This window comes from Periophthalmus magnuspinnatus, chromosome 18 (assembly GCF_009829125.3).
Source record: "Periophthalmus magnuspinnatus isolate fPerMag1 chromosome 18, fPerMag1.2.pri, whole genome shotgun sequence".
Taxonomy (NCBI): domain Eukaryota; kingdom Metazoa; phylum Chordata; class Actinopteri; order Gobiiformes; family Gobiidae; genus Periophthalmus; species Periophthalmus magnuspinnatus.
In genome coordinates, this window is record NC_047143.1 from 24,717,794 (window position 1) to 24,738,614 (window position 20,821).

General features: G+C 38.5%; 1 protein-coding gene across 4 annotated transcripts in view; it reads right to left on the reverse strand.

Moving 5' to 3' along the window:
- dennd4c (DENN/MADD domain containing 4C) overlaps window positions 1–20,821 on the reverse strand; it is an 80,481-nt gene that overhangs the window by 11,840 nt on the left and 47,820 nt on the right. For 2 of the 4 annotated variants that reach the window (XM_033984037.2, XM_033984036.1), the window contains 18 exons: window positions 20,557–20,623; window positions 20,399–20,457; window positions 18,014–18,158; window positions 13,896–14,071; window positions 13,684–13,784; window positions 11,632–11,859; window positions 10,928–11,073; window positions 10,714–10,752; window positions 9,663–9,793; window positions 8,504–8,636; window positions 7,597–7,803; window positions 6,227–6,355; window positions 4,623–4,770; window positions 4,413–4,550; window positions 3,553–3,669; window positions 3,326–3,457; window positions 1,271–2,301; window positions 419–599 (listed from right to left, as the gene is read on the reverse strand). In XM_033984037.2, the coding sequence (XP_033839928.1) occupies window positions 419–599; window positions 1,271–2,301; window positions 3,326–3,457; window positions 3,553–3,669; window positions 4,413–4,550; window positions 4,623–4,770; window positions 6,227–6,355; window positions 7,597–7,803; window positions 8,504–8,636; window positions 9,663–9,793; window positions 10,714–10,752; window positions 10,928–11,073; window positions 11,632–11,859; window positions 13,684–13,784; window positions 13,896–14,071; window positions 18,014–18,158; window positions 20,399–20,457; window positions 20,557–20,623 (3,308 nt within the window). The remainder of the gene's footprint in view (window positions 1–418; window positions 600–1,270; window positions 2,302–3,325; window positions 3,458–3,552; window positions 3,670–4,412; window positions 4,551–4,622; window positions 4,771–6,226; window positions 6,356–7,596; window positions 7,804–8,503; window positions 8,637–9,662; window positions 9,794–10,713; window positions 10,753–10,927; window positions 11,074–11,631; window positions 11,860–13,683; window positions 13,785–13,895; window positions 14,072–18,013; window positions 18,159–20,398; window positions 20,458–20,556; window positions 20,624–20,821) is intronic. The other 2 variants (XM_055229056.1, XM_033984039.2) reach the window with 1 other exon arrangement.

Sequence of the window (20,821 nt, forward strand, 5' to 3'; positions counted from 1 at the left end):
TTATACATTTTCATTAGACGTCATAAATATAATTTACTTTGTTTTTAAGCTCATTATTTTAAGTTTCATGATGGAAAAACTCTTCAACCCGCTGCAGCCTCGTTGCCTCCATCCATTGGTTTCAAAATAAACGAGGAATTAGGACCGTTGCTATAGTGATTAACAATTAAAAACAAAATATTATCTCTTTTGAATGGGGAAAACTCCTCAAAACGTTGCGTATATAAAATGTAGCTGAAATCCATGAATATTTATACAGTAATGTCCATTTATATAAACAGTCCATGAACAGGACACAGACGTACATGTTTAAGTACATGTTTAAGTACATGTTTAAGTACATGTTTAAGTACATGTTTAAGTACATGTTTAAGTACATGTTTAAGTACATGTTTAAGTACATATAAAAGTATCTTACGTGTTTGCTGCGTTCCTCGTCCGGTGTCGCTGCTGCCGCTGCTGCTGCCCAGGCTGGTGCTGCTCTGGTTCAAACCGTTCGAGACCAAACCTGGGATCTGACCTCGCTCTGGACTTTCATCCACGTCGTGAGGAGACAGCACGTTTTCATCCAGGTGAGCAGGAAACCCACCCTGCTCGTCCTACAGCGGGAAACAACAACGGAATTATGTAAAGTCACCAGTGTTTTTGCAGTACTGTATTTTGAAATTGCAATACCTGTGATGGAAGAAGTACTCAGTTTTGTTGCTTAAGTAAGAGTACAGAAAGCTGGGCAAAAAAGTATCACGTACCCTTTTAAAATGTACGTAAAGATTGAAAAGTAAAGGTATTTCCCGTAGATTTTCAGATATTTAGGCTGAAAACACTCTGTTCCACCTTGTGATGTCATCATGTGGTGATACAGGAAGTGCTCCTCTGTGTTTTTAAACTCCACACACCTTTATTTCTAGAATCATTTGGATCGTTTCGGCGCCGGAATTGCCACTTTTCTCTACTGAACTAAAAGGTAAAAGGAGCTGTTAACTTGAAAACCACCACTTCATGACATCACAAGGTGGAGCAGAGCCTTTTTGAGCTTTGCAGATGGAGTGATCATGTAATAAAGTGTTACTCAAACGTGCATGAATGAAACAAAACACAACTCCAGGTCTGTTTTTGAGGAGGTAACACCATTAGAACATGGTTTAAAGCTCATAAAGAGTCAATTTTGCATAATATAGAACCTTTAACAAAACTGAAATATCATTTTGTAGGGTTTATATATTGATAATACTATATTGATAACTTGTCTAGTCTTCAGTCTTTGACCCACCTCATCATCCGAGTAGGCGTACGCTGAGGCCACTGCTCCCCACACTTTGCTCGCCACCGTCGCTGCCTGTTTCATGCTCGATTTAAACACATCCATCTTAGGCCCGGACAAAAGCGAGTCCATTTTTATCCCTGAAAACGTGTTAATAACAGACCCCAGAGAACCTCCTTGCGAAGACTTCACTAGCGCAGTCAGCGATGCCGAACGAGGAGCGGGACTTCCTGCTGCGCTCGATGGCGTTTTTGACTTGACAGCAAAAGTCTTGGATCTGGTGACAGTGTTGGGGCTTCTTTTTGGCGTGTCGCCCGGGGACCCAGTGGGAGTTTTGACTTGAGGAACGGGGAGACTGGACCTTCTTTCTAAAGTCTGTTTGCTCTGCGGAGAATCGACGTTGTCCTTGGGCGGTTGTTGTAGGTCCATACTTGACGATTTGACGCTAAGAGGGCTTTGTAGGCTCATGTACATCTCGATTTCTTCGGCTAGATTCCGCGAAACAACCACAGGTACAGAGCGTGGGGTTTCCTGGCTTGTTACCGAGGCGGATTCTTCACTTTCTGACACTAACCGTGACAAAGGATCCGCCCCGACTTCTACATCCTCTCTTTCTAAACTCGGTAAACGTCCTCCCGCCTCGTCGTCTTGCATTTCCATGTTTTCCTGTCCCTCTTCCGTCTTCTCTTGAACTTTACTCCCATGTTCTTGTGTTTTCTCTGGTCCGACATCTCCTGCAAGTTTCTCCAGTTCATCTTCTGGCTCTTCCTCGAGGTCTTTAAAAAGCGATTTAGAAGCGGTGTGCGGGGGCGGGGTTTGGCCAGTAGAGAGCGCTGCGGTCAGGATTCGTGCGTCCGCTCCCATCTGGCTGGCCATGTGATCCACGCCTTTCTCCAAAAGCATCCCGGCTCTGGTCTCGGCGCTGAAGCTACAGCTGCGCTCCGAGAAGGTCTTTTGTCTCTGCTTCTGGGTTTGGGCGTCAGAGGAGTCGTCAGGGAGAGATACGTTGTCGGATTTACTGTGACGTCTGAACAGTTTTCCTGAAAAAAAAAGAAAGAAAAACAATGTAAACTATTTTTTGTGATCAAATTTTTATTCAAGTATCAATCTCCACAGCAGCTATACAGGGTAGAGTCCGATTACGTTATTTTACCCCCCTTTAATAAATACACATTAAAGACAAAATAAATGCAAAATAAACATATAGAAATAATACAATGTAATAATAATAATAGTAAATAATATAAATAATATAAAACAAATTAAAATATCTATATAAATAAATAAAAATTAAATTAAAAAATCCCATCCAGGTTTGAATTCCTTGCAATTCCTTCCAAACAATGTAAACGATTGAAACTAAAATTAAAATCCTGATCTCAGCCCTTGGTTATATTCTTAAGAAGTACCTGACCTAACCCCGGACTAATAAACAAGGACTAAATCAAGTCAGAAAAAGGTTAAAACTTGGATCAAAACCCAAACAAAACCAGGTCTCAAACGTAGATTTATGTACAAAGAAATGAACAAAGTGAATGTGACGTCACCCACAGCGTTCAGCTCCAGTCAAATGAAGCTCATCAAGGCTAGCAGTTATAGCGACAAATTTGGAACCAATTTCCATGTTTGGATTCTGACCGCGAGTATCATAGCAACCAAAGAGCCAATCCAGAGCGAGGCTGTTGAAGGTAACGCCCCTTTCTGCTCATACCGCTAGTTTAGCAGGGAGCGGGCACTTAGCAACTGGCTGCTGTCAATTAAACCTGTTGCTAACGCTAGCAGGAGCAACCTCAGGGAACGAAGGCGCCTGATTCGTCTGTTATTAATGTTCATATCTTGATTTATGGACAAAATAGCGAAATAAACACACCAGGATCATGTAGAGCGGGTTAATACGAACATTTAAGACCAAAATGACAAGTGAAATGTGAGTTTTGCAATAGAAAGTGAATTGAAACCAAATTGCTGGAGGAATGCGGTGGCTAGCAGGTTAGCCATGTCCATTTATAAATACAGTCTCAAAGAAAAGAACGCCTAAACCCAACTCAAAAACAACTAAATTACCAGTTTCTCTTCCTCCGTCGAAACTCCCAGTGGACAGTCTGACGATACTCGCAGCAGGTGCATTCACATCTTTAGGGCTGGGAGGTTCATTTACCGTGACGGCGCTGTCCACAGAGCCGGCGATGTCTCCTCCTGGACCACAAAATAAACAAAAACAATACAATTTTACATAGACGTTTCAAAATAATCTTAATTACCGTGTTGTTTAGCGGTACATGTGTGATTACCAGTGTGCTGTGACTTGTCTGGGCTCCTTTCCTCGGTGGAAAGTACAGCTGTATTTGACTCTGCCAGTTCTTGATGTAACTCGTCTTTGGAGCCATAGCCCTGATCAGAGTGTTGACCTGCGTTGGAAAAACTGTGTAAGCGAATTTATCTCCATTAAAGGTTCATATATTACACAAAATGGACTCTTGTGAGCTTTAAATCGTGTTATAAAGCTGTTACCTCCTCAAAAACAAACCTGGTGCTGTGTTTTGTTTCATTCACACACGTTTGAGTAATGTTTTATCCTTTAACTCCAAGGCTCAAAATGCTCTGTTCCACCTTGTGATGTCATGAAGTGGCAATTTTCACGTTAACGGCTCCTTTTACATCTTTGTTCAGTAGAGTTTGTTTGCAATTCCAGCGCTGAAATCATCCAAATGATTCAAGAAATGAAGGTGTGCTGAGTTTAAAAACACAGTGGAGCACTTCCTGTATCACCACATGATGACATCACAAGGTGGAACAGTGTGGGTTTTTTTTCAGTTTGAGAGAAGAACTCTGGCTAAATATGCAAGATTTGTGTTTTAAACGTGGGTGAATGAAACAAAAAAACACAACTTCGGGTTTGTTTTTGCTGAAGAAACATTAAAACAGATCAGAAAATAGCGTAATATTGGTCCTTTAAGTGTTTAATGTATATCGCCATGGAGACAAGCAGGTTTACAGGTTTAGTCTGTGGAGAATCGACCCCAGTCACAGTAACAATGCCTTTCTTTCATTGTAATTCTGAGCAATAAAACACATGTTGAGTCCAGGCAAAGCAGTAAAATCTCCAAGTGCACTTTTAAAAACTAATTTAACTTTAGTCTTATTTTCCGACCTGTGTTACAGTTGTCCGTTGCGTCTTTCAAACTGTGACTATGAACAAAAACGTTGTCGACTCCATTGACGTCACCGGAGCTGTCGGCGCTGCCATGGCTCAGACGGTCTGGATCTCCGCTCGTTGAACTAACGGCAGCTGCACATAGAAATACATTTAAATTTAATAAAAGTTGACATAAATAACGATAAAATAAGATATAACTTGTACCTGAAGTGCTGAGTGGAGTTCCCTTCTTGGTTGAACTGGGGTCAAGAGAGTGTTTGAACTGTGCAACTCCTCGTAAGACGTTTCGGAGCTTGGTCCACATAAACTGACCACTGCGGTTTCTGCTTGGCCACGGGCTCTCCAACACAGCCTGGACAGACAGCACGGATACTGTTAAAAGTACACTACTACTACTACTACTACGACTGCTACTGCTACTGCTACTACTACTACTAATGATGATAAGAATAATAACAAATATAATAATAATAACACAAACAATAACAATAATATAAAAATAAATAAAGTAATTAATCACGAAATCTTGAGTGAAAGGATGGATAAGAATACACAATAAATAATAAAACAATATTATAAATCATACATAAAATAAATACATAAATAAAATAACACTTTTTATTTATGTTGCTATAAATAATGATAATAAAATACATAAATAAAAAGTGTTTTTTATGATTTATAATATTGTTTTTAGTATTTATTGTGTGATGCTCTTCTTATCCATCCTTTCAAGATTTGTGTGATTAATTACTTTATTTTTGTATTATTATTATTATTATTATTTATTTTTCATTTAATATTATTTATAAAAAAAAAATTAGTTTTAGTACTTGTTACATAAAAATGAAAAAAGTGTGTATGCATTTGTTGTCTTAATGTGTTATTTGTCAATAAAAATATTAAACGTAAAAGTCCAACACTGATACTGTAAAAAAAATATAGTTTGTAATTGGGTATGAATGTTTTAATTTTGCCAGTTTATTTTCAAATGTCTATTTTTTATCGTTTGATGTGCTCCACGTGTAAATATCACATAACAACACTTCATTTGTGTAAATCTACTGTCCATCCTCCTACAACAGCCAATATTCTCTCTGCATCGATCTGTAAATAGTCTGTTTACTCATTTTGCCCATTATTGCATTTATAAGAACACTTAAGGTTTGTGTACAAGTTCATTTATTGTGTTGGAGCGCCCCCTGTGGCTCCTTTGTGTAATAGCATGACATATTTTTTCTCTTTTCATTTCATTGTATAGTTTATTGGTGTTTCTGGCGCTCCTGATGCATATATACTTTGTCTTTCTTTTCAGATAAACACACACATACCCACACGAAACTACCAGTGTAATAATCATTCCCTCGATGTCACCTGCTCCCTCCTCCTAAAAAATAAACATCCTGAACCGTACACGTGGAGTTTTCCTGTTCCTTCAGACCGAGGACGACTCAGGATCAGTAATTATGGCTTTTTTTAATCATGGCTCTATATTTAAACACCACTGATAAAGGCGGTGTCTATCTACTAAAAGTTCAGACCTGGAATTACCAATCTGTACTGAAATAAAGCTTAAAGGAGATGTTAACTTGAAAACTACCACTTCATGACATCACAAGGTGGAACGTCGCATTTTGAGCTTTGGAGATGTGACAGACTAATAATAAAGTGCGACTCAAACATGTGAATGAAACAAAACACAACTCCAGGTCTGTTTTTGAGGAGGTAACAGCATTATAACACGACTTAAAGCGACAAGAGTCCGTTTTGTGTGATACAGGAGCTTTAACAAAGTAGCAGTGTTGTACCTTGTTGTAGTATCCGTATGTGATGGCGTTGGGGTGAACTCCGGCCTTCTTCATCTCCACCAGGACACGCACCGCCATCACAGGGAGACCCCAGACCCCACACAGCTGCATGACGACTCGGTAACACACCTGAACACACACACACACAGAGAGCGTACATCAATGTGTGTCTGGAATCACAATCAAGAGGAATAATATTTAAGACAAGTAAAACACATGATATTTACTGTAAATTTGGGACTATACGGCGCACCTGAATATAAACTGCACCAGCTAAATTAGAAAAGAAAATCTATTTTGTACATATATAAGCCGCACCTGAATATAAGCTGCAGGTTTTTGTGTTGTAACGTGTGATATTTACACAGAAAGATGGTACACAGAAGGTTTTTTTAGTTTTAATTTAGGAAACGCTTTTTGTCTTTTTTTTTTTTTTTTTTTAACTGTGTCTGAAAAGCAGTTCAGGTCATAATCTTTCCCCATGTCTCACTTTTGCATTTACTGTTAGAGCGCCCCCCAGTGGCCGTTAGGCAGTAAAAATATTTAAATTAGCCGCGCTGTTGTATAAGCCGCAGGGCTCAAAACGTGGGAAAAAGTAGCGGCTTATAGTCCGAAATTTACGGTACCTCAAACCGTGTACTTACTGTATGATACAATTATTTAAATCATCTATATATATTATTACAGTAGAAGTGGCAGTAATAGTGCTAGCAATAGTAGTATTAATAGTAGAAGGTTGTAACAGTAGTAGCAGTAGCAGTAGTAGTATTAGCAGCAGTAGTAGTAGTAATAGTAATAGTGGTAGTTATACTAGTAGGAGTAATAGTAGTAGTAGTAGAAGGTTGTAGTAGTAATAGTACTGTAGTTGTAATAGTTGTAGTAATAGTAGGAGGTTGTAGTAGTAGTAGTAAAAGTGATAGTAGTAGTAATAGTAATAGTAGTAGTCATAGTCTTGGTTGTAGCTGCAGTAGTAGTAATAGTAATAGTATTAATAGTCGTAAGTTATAGTAGTAGTAGTAATAGTCTTGGTTGTAGCAGTAGTAGTAATAGTAATAGTCGTAGGTGGTCCTCATCTTCAGCAGGACGTTGTAGGCCTGCTGTAGTAACACCTGTAGTAGTAGTAGTAGTAATAGTCTTGGTCGTAGCAGTAGTAGTAATAGTAGTAGTCATAGTAAGGGTAGTAGAAGTCTTGGTCGTAGCGGTAATCTAGACTCAACCTCGTCCAGCATCTCGACCTTGGTGGTCCTCATCTTGAGTAGGACTTTGTAGGCCTGCTGTAGTAATAGTCGTAGTAGCAGTAGTAGTAGTAGTAATAGTCTTGGTCATAACAGTAGTAGTAGTAGTAGTAGTAGTAATAGCTCAGACTCGACCTCGTCCAGCATCTCGACCTCGGTGGTCCTCATCTTCAGTAGGACGTTGTAGGCCTGCTGCATGGCTCTGCTCTTGGACTTGGCGAGTCTCACAGCCGCAGGGAGACAAATGAACCACAGACTGTAGCAGTGACTGAAGAGACACCGCGCCCACAGAGGAGGGTTTGGGTAGAAACGCTTCGCCATCTTATACGCCAGTTTGATCTCCTACAACAACAAAACACAAAACACAACATCACAAACATATACACACAGAAACACAACTCCAGGTCTGTTTATGAGAAGGAAACAACATTATAACACGACTTAACGCTCACAAGAGTCAATTTTGCATCATAAAGGCTGAGGTTAAAGCACAAATTTACATCTCTCTGCAAAATATTGTCCAATAAATTTGACCCATCCTGCGCTTTACCTGCATGACCTACAGGGGGCAGTGCAGCAGTGTCACCTTTTCTCCACATCATAGGAAGTTAATTGTTGGGCAGTATTTCCTTTGTAATTTCAAAAACACACTAAAAATATTGCGTCAGTATTGTCCCAGTTTTCACGGGACAATACTGACGTTTGGTGTCGGAAAATAATTGCGATTAACCGATTTATATCACAACAATTATTAACGTTGCTGTTGACAGTTTAAAAATGTTCTGGGTATGAATAATTATAATTTGAATATTATGAACAGGTTCTATATTTAAACAGCTGTTATAGTTTGTACTTTATTATCAGTGAATCAGGGAAAAGTCGTTTTTTTCTGCACATTCTGGTGAAATAACGGCGAGTATCTTTGTCACGACTATAAAAAATGCCTCGTGAATGATTATTGTTGACTCTTTGTATCACGATGAACGATATTATTCTTTATCGTTCCATCCCGAGGTGTCAGAGTCGCTGTAAAAGGTCTGACCTGTTTGGTCCTCTTGGCCAGGAGCGCGGGGCTGCTGGACAGACTGGCCCCGGCTGCTCTGGTGCTGAGGGCAGGTCGGAGCTCTCTGGGACGGTCAAATAAGTCCATATTTAACCTGGGAAATCCTTTGTATCTGTAGGAAATAAAAACACACACATAAGAGTTTAAACTGTATTTTAAAACCTCTAAAGAAAACAACTGATGGTACTAAAAATATATATATAAATGTGTAAGTAGTGAAAGTTTAAAGTCAAGATTGTCATGTCAAAAATGTATAAATAAATAAATAAATATGATCACTTTTATAAGTTCTGTTGCCTTTGTAATTCCTCTCTGAAGTACAGTAAAGCAACATACAGAAGTACAAGTAGTAAAGTATTGTGTTAAGTAAAGTACAGATACTTAAAATGTGTACTTAAGTAAATTTTAAAGTGGATGATTTTTACTTCTACTTCACTACATTTGAGAGCAGTATTTGTACTTTATACTCCGCTACATTTTTTAACAGGAATGCAAAGTAAAAGTATTTTTTGGTTACTCTTTATGACCTGCTGAAAAATCTGAGGGTTTATTTTTAACACGTTTATAATTTTAGCGAACAAAAATATGCAAGTAAAAACAGCTAGAAAAAATGAGCCATTTTTCAATTGTTTCTGTTGAACAAAATTCAGCTCAAATCAAATCAAAATCACCACATTTGAAGCTTTATAAGACTCAAAATCTGTGAAAAATACTTTTAGTTTTTACTCTTTAAGTACATTTTTAAACAGCTACTTAAATACTTTTAGAAGTAGATCATTTCCTGAGTACTGAGTATTTTTTGCTCTGGCATCTGTACTTTTACTTAACAAAATTGAGTTCCACCACCACTGACATTAGCATGTTGCATCTAATAGCTAATTTATATATATCATTATCCACATTAAAAATAAAATAATTTTAAATTAGCCGATAATATCTATACAAATATATAAAGGTCATGATTAAACTGCAGTATAATCGTTGCACCCCTAGTGGTCAGCTTGTATAATGCAGTTACAACCATAGACTGTATATATAAATGGACATAGCTAACCTGCTAGCAACCGCGTTTCAAACAGGAAGTGATCATAAACACTGTGGGTCCACTTGTGTATGTAACGGGCAGTTTGATTCTTACGTGTATCTCAGGGCCGGTTCTGATCCATCTTCCACTGGCGGCTCAGGGGGCATCACAAACACAGTGTGCTCGCTCTTCTGAGACTCATCCAGCTCCAGCAACTTCGTGTCCTCCGACGACTCCGCTTCGACCTACGCTCAAACAGCAGCAGCGTGTGAGCCTCCGTCCGTGACATTAGAGACAAAACGTACTACGCAAAGGGAGGTTTTAAGAGATATCGACGAGGGGAAGGCGTTTTAATGTGCCAAAAAACATGGAATTGCATAGAAGAATTGGTCCATATTATGTTGTTTCCTCATCACAAACAGACCTGGAGTTGTGTTTTTTTGTTTCATTCACACATGTTTAACATACAAATCTTCCATATTTAGACTCAGTTCTTCTCTCAAACTGAACAAAACCCTCCGTTCCACCTTGTGATGTCATGCGGTAATACAGGAAGTGCTCCATTTGGATAATTTCAGCTTTAGAATGACCAATTTCTACTGAACTTCATGACATCACAAGGTGGAACAGAGCATTTTGAGGTTTGGAGATGTAGACAGACTAATAATAAAGTGTTATTCAAACGTGTGAATAAAAACACAACTTCAGGTATGTTTTTGATGAGGTAAAAGCATTATAACACAATTTAAAGCTCACAATTCAAGTCAATTTGTCCTTGTTTGGTCCTGGCTTAGTTCCAGAAATAACATTATTATTATTATTATTATTATTATTATTATTATTATCATTATTATTATTATTATTATTATTATTATTATTATTATTATTATTATTATTATTATTAATTTGATATTTTTTATTGTATTTATTTATTTATTATTTATTATTTTTATTGCATTTATTTATTTTTTTATTCTTTTATTTTTATTTTATTCATCCCACCTCGAACACCTTTGCGTAGTACTTCACATTTAAAATAAAACAAAACATGTAATAAATTTCGATTAGTGGACGTAATGCAGGAAAGATCATTAGGAGAGGAAAATATTAATCATGACAAAATAAAAAAAAGACCGGAAATTGTGATAACAGAATCAACCATTACCTTGGTGCCTTTGTCGGTGATTTTATCAGAAGGAAAAAGCTGCGAGGAGAGGAAAGAGCAGAGGAACAGACTGAATCAAAGGAAATTTAACTTCCTCAAATCCCCCAGTGCATGATGGGTAGTTTCACCAGTAAAACATCACAACAAAAGACTCTTTCGTGGAAAAACAGCCGGTAAACAGAATGTCGTGTGCGTTTTTGCGTTGAAGACTTGCCTTCTCCACACAGTCGTCGAAAAAGGCGAGGCCCGTGTCCTTGTCGCTGACGAAGGTGCACTCCTCGATGAACCGGATGAAGATCTGAGTTTTGGTGAGCTGGGAGTAGAACTTCTGATGGGCGCGGTCCCGACTTTTTAAGAAACCTATTAAAAAAAAGGGAGACAAGGAAGTTGGTCGTGTAGTTTTAATCCAATGACGACAACACAAGTCTCCATCGCTATCTGTCAGATGTTTAAAAACACTGTGGGGCACTTCCTGTTTTACCACATGATGACATCACAAGGTGGAACAGGGTGTTTTCAGTTTGAGAAAAGAGCTAAGCCTAAATGCAGGGTTTGTGTGTTAAAATAGTGTCATATGAGCCCTTTAAATATCAACTAAACAAGATGAAAATGACTTAAATTGGTCGTTTTTATAACTACATCAACACAAATCCATTTTCTTCCGCTTATCCGGGGCTGGTAGCGGTCTAAGCAGGGACTCCCAGACTTCCCGCACCCCAGACACGTCCTCCAGTTCTTCCGGTGGGATCCCAACGCGTTCCCAGGCCAGCCCAGAGACATAGTCCTTTCAACGTGTCCTGGGCTTCCTCCTTTTCCACCATTAAACCAATTAAAAACTAAGCAATTTGATCCGATTATTGTAAATTATTTCAAAATGTCGTCTCTTTCTCGTGGACTCCATGTTGCGTTCGTCTGTACCTTGTAAATCGTAGAGCGAGTCGGCGGCGGTGGCCTTTTCGGACGGCGCGGTGGTGATGGGTTTGAGGTAGGAGCGGTAGCCTTTCAAAATGGATGCTATAAAGCGCAGAAAGGCCTCCTGAATCTCCATCTCCAGTGCGGTCTTCTTCTTGTGCCACGTGAAGTCGGCCTCGATGGGCGTCATGTCCACCGCCGAGCCCGAGTCCTGATTGGGCTGTCGCGTGGAAACTGAAATAAATGTGTAAAAACAGGAGAATGTAATGTAAATGTCGTGTGGGTTTCTGCTTCTGTTTGTCCTTGTGCTGTTTCTATGAGGAGCTGAGCCAAAGATTCATTTACATCTCAGTAGAATATCAGGAAAAATACAATAAATAAGGTGAATTTTTTGGTATAAGGACTTTTAATACACATATAAGCTTACTTTTTTATTTGTTTTACTTGTTTTTCACATGGATTTAATTTCTTTTGCAGATTAAAAAAAAAAACTTTGAGAGTTTTGGCGATTAACAAAGATGGTCGACCAAGAAGCTCCAGGATCGAACAGCGGTCAGTTATCAAGTTTTTGGTTGGTGAAGGCTCTCAAAGTTTTTTTTAATCTGCAAAAGAAATTAAATCCAGGTGAAAAACAAGTAAAACAAATAAAAAAGTAAGCTTCTATGTGTATTAAAAGTCCTTATACCTTATTTATTGAATGACTCGTATTCTGTTCTGTTCTATAAGGAAGCATTAGTGCCCACATGTGTACTTGAAATGAATACTTCTTGATAACACTTTGGGATGCTCTAATATCAAAACTGATACCAATTAAACAGCAGTGATACTGAAAAATGAGCTGGATCGAGTATCGGTTCCAGTCGAAACCCTGGATGTGCCTTTAATTGGACGTAATGAGGCTGTTTCATAATGTTTGATCTGTTATTCATATGAAGGTTCTGCAGTTATTTGAAGGATACGTAACAGTTACATAACACAACTGGATCTCTTGTGTAATAAGTTAACTGTGTTTTATGGAAATTTGTACTATTTTCCGTCCAAACACTGGTAGCAGTAAATACTTAAAGTCAGAGTATCAGTATCAGTATCAGTATCAGGATTGAAAAAGCTGAATCGGTGCATCCCTAATACCACTACCACCTACTACCACGATAATTATGACTGTAAGTACTACAGCTGTTACAACAACTATAACTACTACTACTACTGTGACTACTGCAGCTATGAGTACAACAAGAACTACTACGACTACTACAAGTGTGACTACTGCAACTGTCACTACAACAACTGTGAGTACGACAACAACACGACAGCAACAACAACTACAACTACTACTGTGACTACTGCAACTGTGACTACAACAGCAACAACAACAACAACAGTGAGTACAACTACAACTAGTACTACCACTGTGACTACAACAACTGTAAGTACAACAACAACAACAACATTACTGTGACTATTGCAACTGTAAGTACTACAACAACAACAACAACCACCAAGAACAACTGTGAGTACAACAACTACTACTACTATTACTGTGACTACTGCAACTGTAAGTACTACAACAACAACAACCACCAAGTACAACAACTGTGAGTACAACAACTACTACTACTATTACTGTGACTACTGCAACTGTAAGTACAACAACAACAACTGTAAGTACAACAACAACAACTATTACTGTGACTACTGCAACCGTAAGTACTGCAAAAACAACAACTGTAAATACAGCAACTGTGACGACTACTACTACTACTACTACTACTATTATTACTACTACTACTACTTCATTGAGGATGGCTCTAAGACCTAATTCAGCCCAACCCCCCAAGAAAACAAATTTACCTCCATTTAAAATTATATTACAAATATAAACTAATATTTTATGAGCCATTATTGACCTTTCAGGACCTTTTGCATTGAGTTTTCTTGCTATGAAACAAAAATCCTACTTCAGTTTTCAACAACACAACATTCTGATTGTGTGACATAATAATTACATAATATTATTCAGTTTTCCATGATTATTAAACTGTCGGGTGTTGTTCCCACCTGTGGCCAGCTGGTGGTGCAAGTTGCTCAGTGAGTTCACCAGACTCTTGCTGGGTTTTTTGGGGAGGTTTTTCCAGTTGCTGTGTCTCTTCTCATCAGACCTGCAGCGAACCGAAACAGTAATTTACCAAGACGACCAAAATCCCCAAAATAACACGTTTCTTAACCTTTGTTTGATTAATGTCGAGTATAAACAGTGATTTAAGTCTCACAGGTAAATCGTGTTGGTGTCTAGGTCCACGCAGACGACATCCGGAGGGGGATCGTAAAGGTCAAAATATCGAGAATCCACCCCCACGATAAAGGGTAATGGGGCGTTGAGGACACCAGCGAGAGAGAGAGGACACAGAGGGATGTAGGGACACTGCCACTGGAATGGGAACAGCATCTGGAAAAACATTTAAAAGGATCTTATTAGAACAAATGCAAAATGGCTGACCGCAAATGATAGAAATATGCAAGATTTACTCAAGAGATTTAAGTTGAAACCAGGCTACAAATCTAAGGGTAATAATGGACTCGGACTTGAATTTTAACAGCCACATCAAATCAATAACATCTGCAGCTTTTTACCATTTAAAAACATGTCAAAAATCAAAGGTAAACTGTCAAAACCAGACTTAAAGAGACTTATCCATGCATTTGTCTCCAGTAGGTTAGACGACTGTAACGTCCTGCTCACTCACTGGACTCTCCAAACGAGCCTTAACACAGCTGCAGTACATCCAGAACACTGCTGCTCAGGTCAGGACTAGAACCAGGAAGTACTTCACACATGTGTCCTGTGGCTCAGGTCTGTGGCTCCTGTGGCTCAGAGACTTTAAAGCAGCTCAGTGTGAACAAGTCTCTCCATGGACCAGCACCAAAGAACATCTCCCACATGAGCCACACGAACCATCTCACATGAGGAGGAGCTCAGGGACCAGGCTACTGATAGTCCTGGTTTAATCCTGGTTTGGTCCTGGTTTGGTCCTGGTTTGGTCCTGGTTTGGTCCTGGTTTGGTCCTGTTTAGGTCCTGCTTTGGTCCTGCTTTGGTCCTGCTTTGGTCCTGCTTTAGTTCTGGCCTCCTGCTGGTGCCCAGAGTCAGGATTAAACACGGACTAAACCAGGACTAAACCGGGACTAAATCAGGACTAAACGGGGACTAAACGGGGACTAAACGGGGACTAAACGGGGACTAAACGGGGACTAAACCGGGACTAAACCAGGACTAAACCAGGACTAAACCAGGACTGAACCAGGACTGAACCAGGACTGAACCAGGACTGAACCAGGACTGAACCAGGACTGAACATGGGGAATCAGTGTTTCAGTTTTGTGCAGCTAAAACCTGGAATATTTAACAACATTTAAATCCAGGCTCCAAACAGTTTTGTTTAGCTGTAAATATGACAGAAAGGGTTTAATGTGCACTTTTCTCTTTTAATGTTAATTTTATAATGATTATTTATATTTTTACTTGTTGTATTGTGATTTCAATGTCTTTCTTATTCTGTAAAGCACTTTAAATGAATATGTATGAATTGAACTGTACAAATAAACTCTTCTTGCTTCTGCCAACTACGGGAACATTCACGGCATTTGGGGGAATTTGGAGATATTGTGAAACGCTGTGTCTTCTAAAGTACAACATGTTTTGAACGGGGCAACCGACAGCTGAATCTCAACAAACTAGAAGCTAAAGTTCAAATACAGCAAGTAAACATACCCACTACGTTCCAAATTGGAAGCTCCATCGACTCTGGCTCCAATTCACTTTCTATGTAAAACCTGTGTCCTCTCTCTGTACCTGCTGCTGTCAGACTCGTCATTTTAGTCTTAAATGTTCGTATTAACCCGCTCTACATGATCCTGCTGTTTTTATTTCACTATGGTGTCTGTAAATCAAGATATGAACATTAAAAACAGACAAATCAAGCGGCAAAGAGCGTTAACTTCCACATCTTTGCTCCTGATTGGCTCTTTGGTTGCTATGATACGCGCAGTTGTAATTCCTAATACGTAAAATCAGCTCTAAATTCCCTCCTAAAACTGCTACGAGCTTCATTTGACTGAAGTTTAACGCTGCGGGTGACGTCAAACTCGCTTAGTCCACTTCTTTACACAGTCTATCCAAATAAACAATGAAAAGCAGCAATTTCACTTTCACAATACAACCTGTAATTGTTCGCTTACGTCGCAGTAACGTTGTTGTTTTTAAGAGGGAGTGTTGCACCGCGCTGAACAGGTTAAGTGTTGCGGTTAATACTCAAACCGTGTACACTTTAAAATGACGTTCAAAGTTATACGAGCCTGCGTGTTTATTCTCTCTGCTAACTTAAAATATCACAAACATAAACAGAACAGATACAAACGTTACATAACAGGAGTGATGTAATACTGCGATCAACTTCACAACGTCAATAAAAACGGTTGGTTAAATAAATGGGACACTTTTGTAAACCAGATCTGTATCTAAACACACAACTACGACGAGGAAAGGAGAATAATCCAAGGTACAAGTCGTAAAGTATGGTATTTAAGTAGAATTTATGCTGCTTAAGTACATTTTAAACTGGATGATTTTTACTTTTACTTCACTACATTTGAGAGCAGTATCTGTACTTTCCACTCTACTATGTTTCTGAACAGGACTGACAGTAAAAAGTACTTTTCATATGATTTGAGGGGTTATTTTTTACCATTTCGTTGTTTGCTATAAAAATAAATACACAAATTTCATATGAAAAATTAAGAAATTGATTTGTATCGTTACTGTTGATCAAAATATGTCTCATTTTGAATCAATATCATGACGTTTACACTTTAACAAATGAATTTTAATATTTAATTTTAATAATAATATATATTTTATTTTATTTCATTCATTAAAACAAAACAATCCGCATAACTGCATACAGTATTACGGCTTTTGTACAATTTTTGTTAAGTGAATGAAAGGGCACAGAAGGAAGCAAAAGCTTATAATATCTGCCCCTCATCAACTCTGACTCTTATTCACTACATTATACAAAGTCAAACATAAATGTACAGCTACTTTACGAAAAAAAAACAACAACAAAAAACAAACAAAAAAAACACAAAATCATCAATACTGAACAATCATCAAATGAACAATACTTGTACTTTTTACTCTTAAAGTAACGTATAAAATGCTGACGTTTCAGTTTCGACTTTGGCCACTCCCCTTCAGAGCGCTATCACGACACAATCAGCGTGCATCCTGCTAATGAAACAACTGCACATCACCATCGCATCCGGTTTGTGAAGTCGTAGTGTGTTTTTTCCCATCTTTCTTTACTGTATGTAAATAAAACTGGGTGATGTATATACAGTAGACAGAATCGCACTGCTAACCATAAAGAGGGTTCGATTTCGGCTTGGGAAAGATCGCTAGATTACGTAAACATGCATGGATGACATATACAACTTTGCAGCTACAGAGAATGTAATGAGGCTGATGATGTGATAATTTTGGTCAAGTTTAAATGTAATAACCACGATGAGCCAATCAGGTAATACCAAAGGAGCACTCCAGTTTGTCGGTTTTGCCAAATTTAGAGTTCATTTTATCCACTTTTTGGATAATTTCTTGTTCAAAGCTACAGTGGAAATGACGTAGGTCACTTTTAGACCTGGTTTAGTCTTAGATTAGACCTGGAATAGTCCTGGTTTAGACCTGGTGGCCCTCGTTTTCTTTGGTCCTTTATGTGAGAGGGACATTACATTATTGTCATAGTTATTACATTCTGGGCTTATTATATTTAAACTTGGCCAAAATTATTACATTATTGGTCAATCTCTGCTAATCTAAAGGTTTATAGGAGCTGTTAACTTGAAAACTACCAGCACATGTGTCAAACTCAAGGCCCGTGGGCTAAATATGGCCCTCCACATCATTTTATGTGGCCCTCGATGGGTAAATTAAAAGCTATGATGGTCTTAAAATGTCACTTTATCAGGAGACACGCAGATACACAGCTATATTCTTTACATCGTTGCAAAAGCATATGTAATATTTGTAATTTCTAACAATTTTTAAAAAGTAGTTACATTTATTTTACATTTGGCGCTTTGACGGCAGCCATGGTACGTTTTTGATGAGCTAACAACATTATAACATGAGTCTCTTACATAATATCAGACCGTTAAGCTCCACCTCGCAATAGTACCTACTCCTGCATTCAATAATTCAATAATACTTTCCACTGACCGATCGCTGCGTCCATATATTTGCCCAGCGCACCTAGCAAACCCCTTTAGCCTTTCCATTACTAGCATAAGCAGGTCTAAATAGCAGTGTAAATGTGTTGTATGCAGACTACTTACAGCCACCACAGCCTCCGCGACGCCGGTGAGCACGTCCGGGCGCAGGGAGTGAAGGAGGATCTTATTCTCCAGTAAAATAAAATGCAGCAGCGTGGCACAGTTTTCGGCCCCGAGGTTCATCAGGAGAGTGCTGTAGTCTGCTCCACTGGAAAACAACACGCAAAGTAAGAACCGTATCGTTATTTATACAGGAGAACGCGATGAGAGCCTCTGTTTTTCATGTGCGCTCTGGTTAAAATACAAAAATGAGCAGAAAAACAAGCAAAAAAGTCCATTTAAAACATTAAAAACAGGTGTAAGTGTGTGTATGTTCCATTTTTGTCAAGAAAAACAGCAAAAAGCCTCTTTCTTCGGCCTTAACCTTACGCACTCACGTGATCTGGTGTTAAATGTTCCCGTATCAATGATTAACACGCAGGTAATTTACTGCTTTAGCTGGGCACATGTCGCATTAATTACAATATTGACTTTATATATATGATATTAAAAGGATGTACTCACTATACACCTGTCGATAGTTTGGACACACCCTCTGATTCTGTGGTTTTTTTTGTCTTTATTTTTACTCATTTCTATATTTTTGATCAGGGGTTTCCAACGTGTACTCAAATGTGGTTTAATTAAATGCCAAACATCGCTGTAAATGTGTCTTTTTGATGCCGAACTTTGCGCAGTAATAAATGGATAGTGGTTTATGTTTTATAGACGTCTAACTGTGCCCCGTCTAAGCTTTACTGCGCCTCTTATATTTGCTCAATTTCTTGCAAACGCTAAAACTTGTAGCTTGTTTTTGGAAAGGTAACTCACTGGGGAAAAAGGTTGGAGATCGCTGTTTTAGATAAATATGGACAAAGCTAACCTGCTAATCACCGCGTTCTAAATAGGAAGTGACTCGACTCTGGCTCCAATTCACTTCCTATTGAAAAACTGCGTCTCCTCTCTCTGTAACTGCTGCTGTCAGACTCATCATTTTGGTCTTAAATGTTCGTATTAACCCGCTCTACATGATTGTGGTGTTTTTATTCCACTATTGTGTCCGTAACTCAAGATATGAACATAAATAACAGAGCCGAATGCTGTGGGTGACGTCACACTCACTAAGTCCATTTCTTTACACAGTCTATGGTCCTATTATAATATTTGAAGTTTAAGCCGGACATTGCTGCATAAATATTCACGTTTTTTCAGCTACATTTTATATACGCAACATTTTGAGGATTTTTTCCCCCATTCAAAAGATAGAATATTTTGTTTTTAATTGTTAATCGCTATAGAAACGGTCCTAATTCCTCGTTCATTCTGAAACCCAGGGATGGGACAATGAGGCTGCAGTGGGTCAAACACTTTTTCCATCATGAACCGTTCCATAACAACCTTAAAATAAAGCAGTTTCTTTTTTGTTATTTTTTACTAATTTCTACATTTTAGATAAATATGGAAGACATCAAATATATGAACTGTATAAATAAATGGACATAGCTAACCTGCTAACCACCGTGTTCCAAATAAGTGAGCATGAGCGCACCTTCCAGCTCCATCGACTTTGGCTCCAATTCACTTTACATAAAAAACTGTCCCCTCTCTTTGTACCTGCTGCTGTCAGACTCATCATTTTGGTCTTAAATGTTCGTATTAACCCTCTACATGATCCTGGTGTTTTTATTTCACTATTCCGTCCGTAACTCAAGATATGAACATTAATAACAGACAAATCAGGCGCCTTCTTTCCTGAGGTCATTCCCGTTAGCGTTAGCAACAGGTTTTCAACAACCTCGCTCCGGATTGGCTCTTTGGTTGCTATGACACTCGCGGTCAGTCTGTGTCAGGGGTGTCGAGCTCAATTTCACCGAGGGCCACATCAGCAAAATGGTTCATCTCAAATTTGCAAAGATATAAACAATGTCTGTGTAACTGCGTAACTCCGGATAAACTGACATTTTAAGACAGTCAGACATTTAAATTTACTTTGTCTGGGGCCGCATAAAATGACATGGCAGGCTGCATTTCGCCCCCGGGCCTTGAGTTTGACACACGTGGTCTATGTTATAACAACCGATTTCTTACTGAGGGTCAGCTCTTTAACGATTCTAAAAGGGTATTTCTGTCCGTTACTGCATTAACTTTATTTTACGTCATATTTATTCCCGCTATAATTACATTTGACTGTTATATTCTAGGTTAACAACATCCCTGTCATGACGTGAAGTAGAAATACTGCTGTTTTGTGATTGTGACAGGCCTAAATCAGCATTAAAAACAAAAAAAGTCCCTTACAAAGACTCAGATCTCATACTATGTTCTATAGCTGTTGTGATCTGGTTCTTTGTTTTCTTGCTTGTTCAAAAAAAAAAAAGCCAAAGTCAAAAGTAATAAAACTGCTCATACCTCAGCGGTAAAGGAGTGGACACCGGCTGAGAGAGGATCAACGTGTCGTGTGCAGACAGCTATAAAAACAGGAATAACGTGGAAAAAAGTTACATTTATATAGATTTCGATTGTGCGACTCATTTGCAATTAGAGAAAAATCCATATAAATAAATTACCTGAACCAAAATCCGTGGTCTCTGAGGTGAAGGGAAGGCGACGTTGTGCATGAAGTGAGAAATGTGCCTGTGCGGGAGAAAGAATAGAACATATATTACACAATTACTCTGCTGAAGTCTTTTTTTAAATTATATTTTTATTCATTTTGCAAGAGAAAATATGCATACAGTGTACAATTGACCCACATCCTTTTGGTTTTTCTTAAAAGTGTTATTGTTCATCTTATTTTCTTTATGAAGAGCAGAAAAAAAGGGGAACAATGTC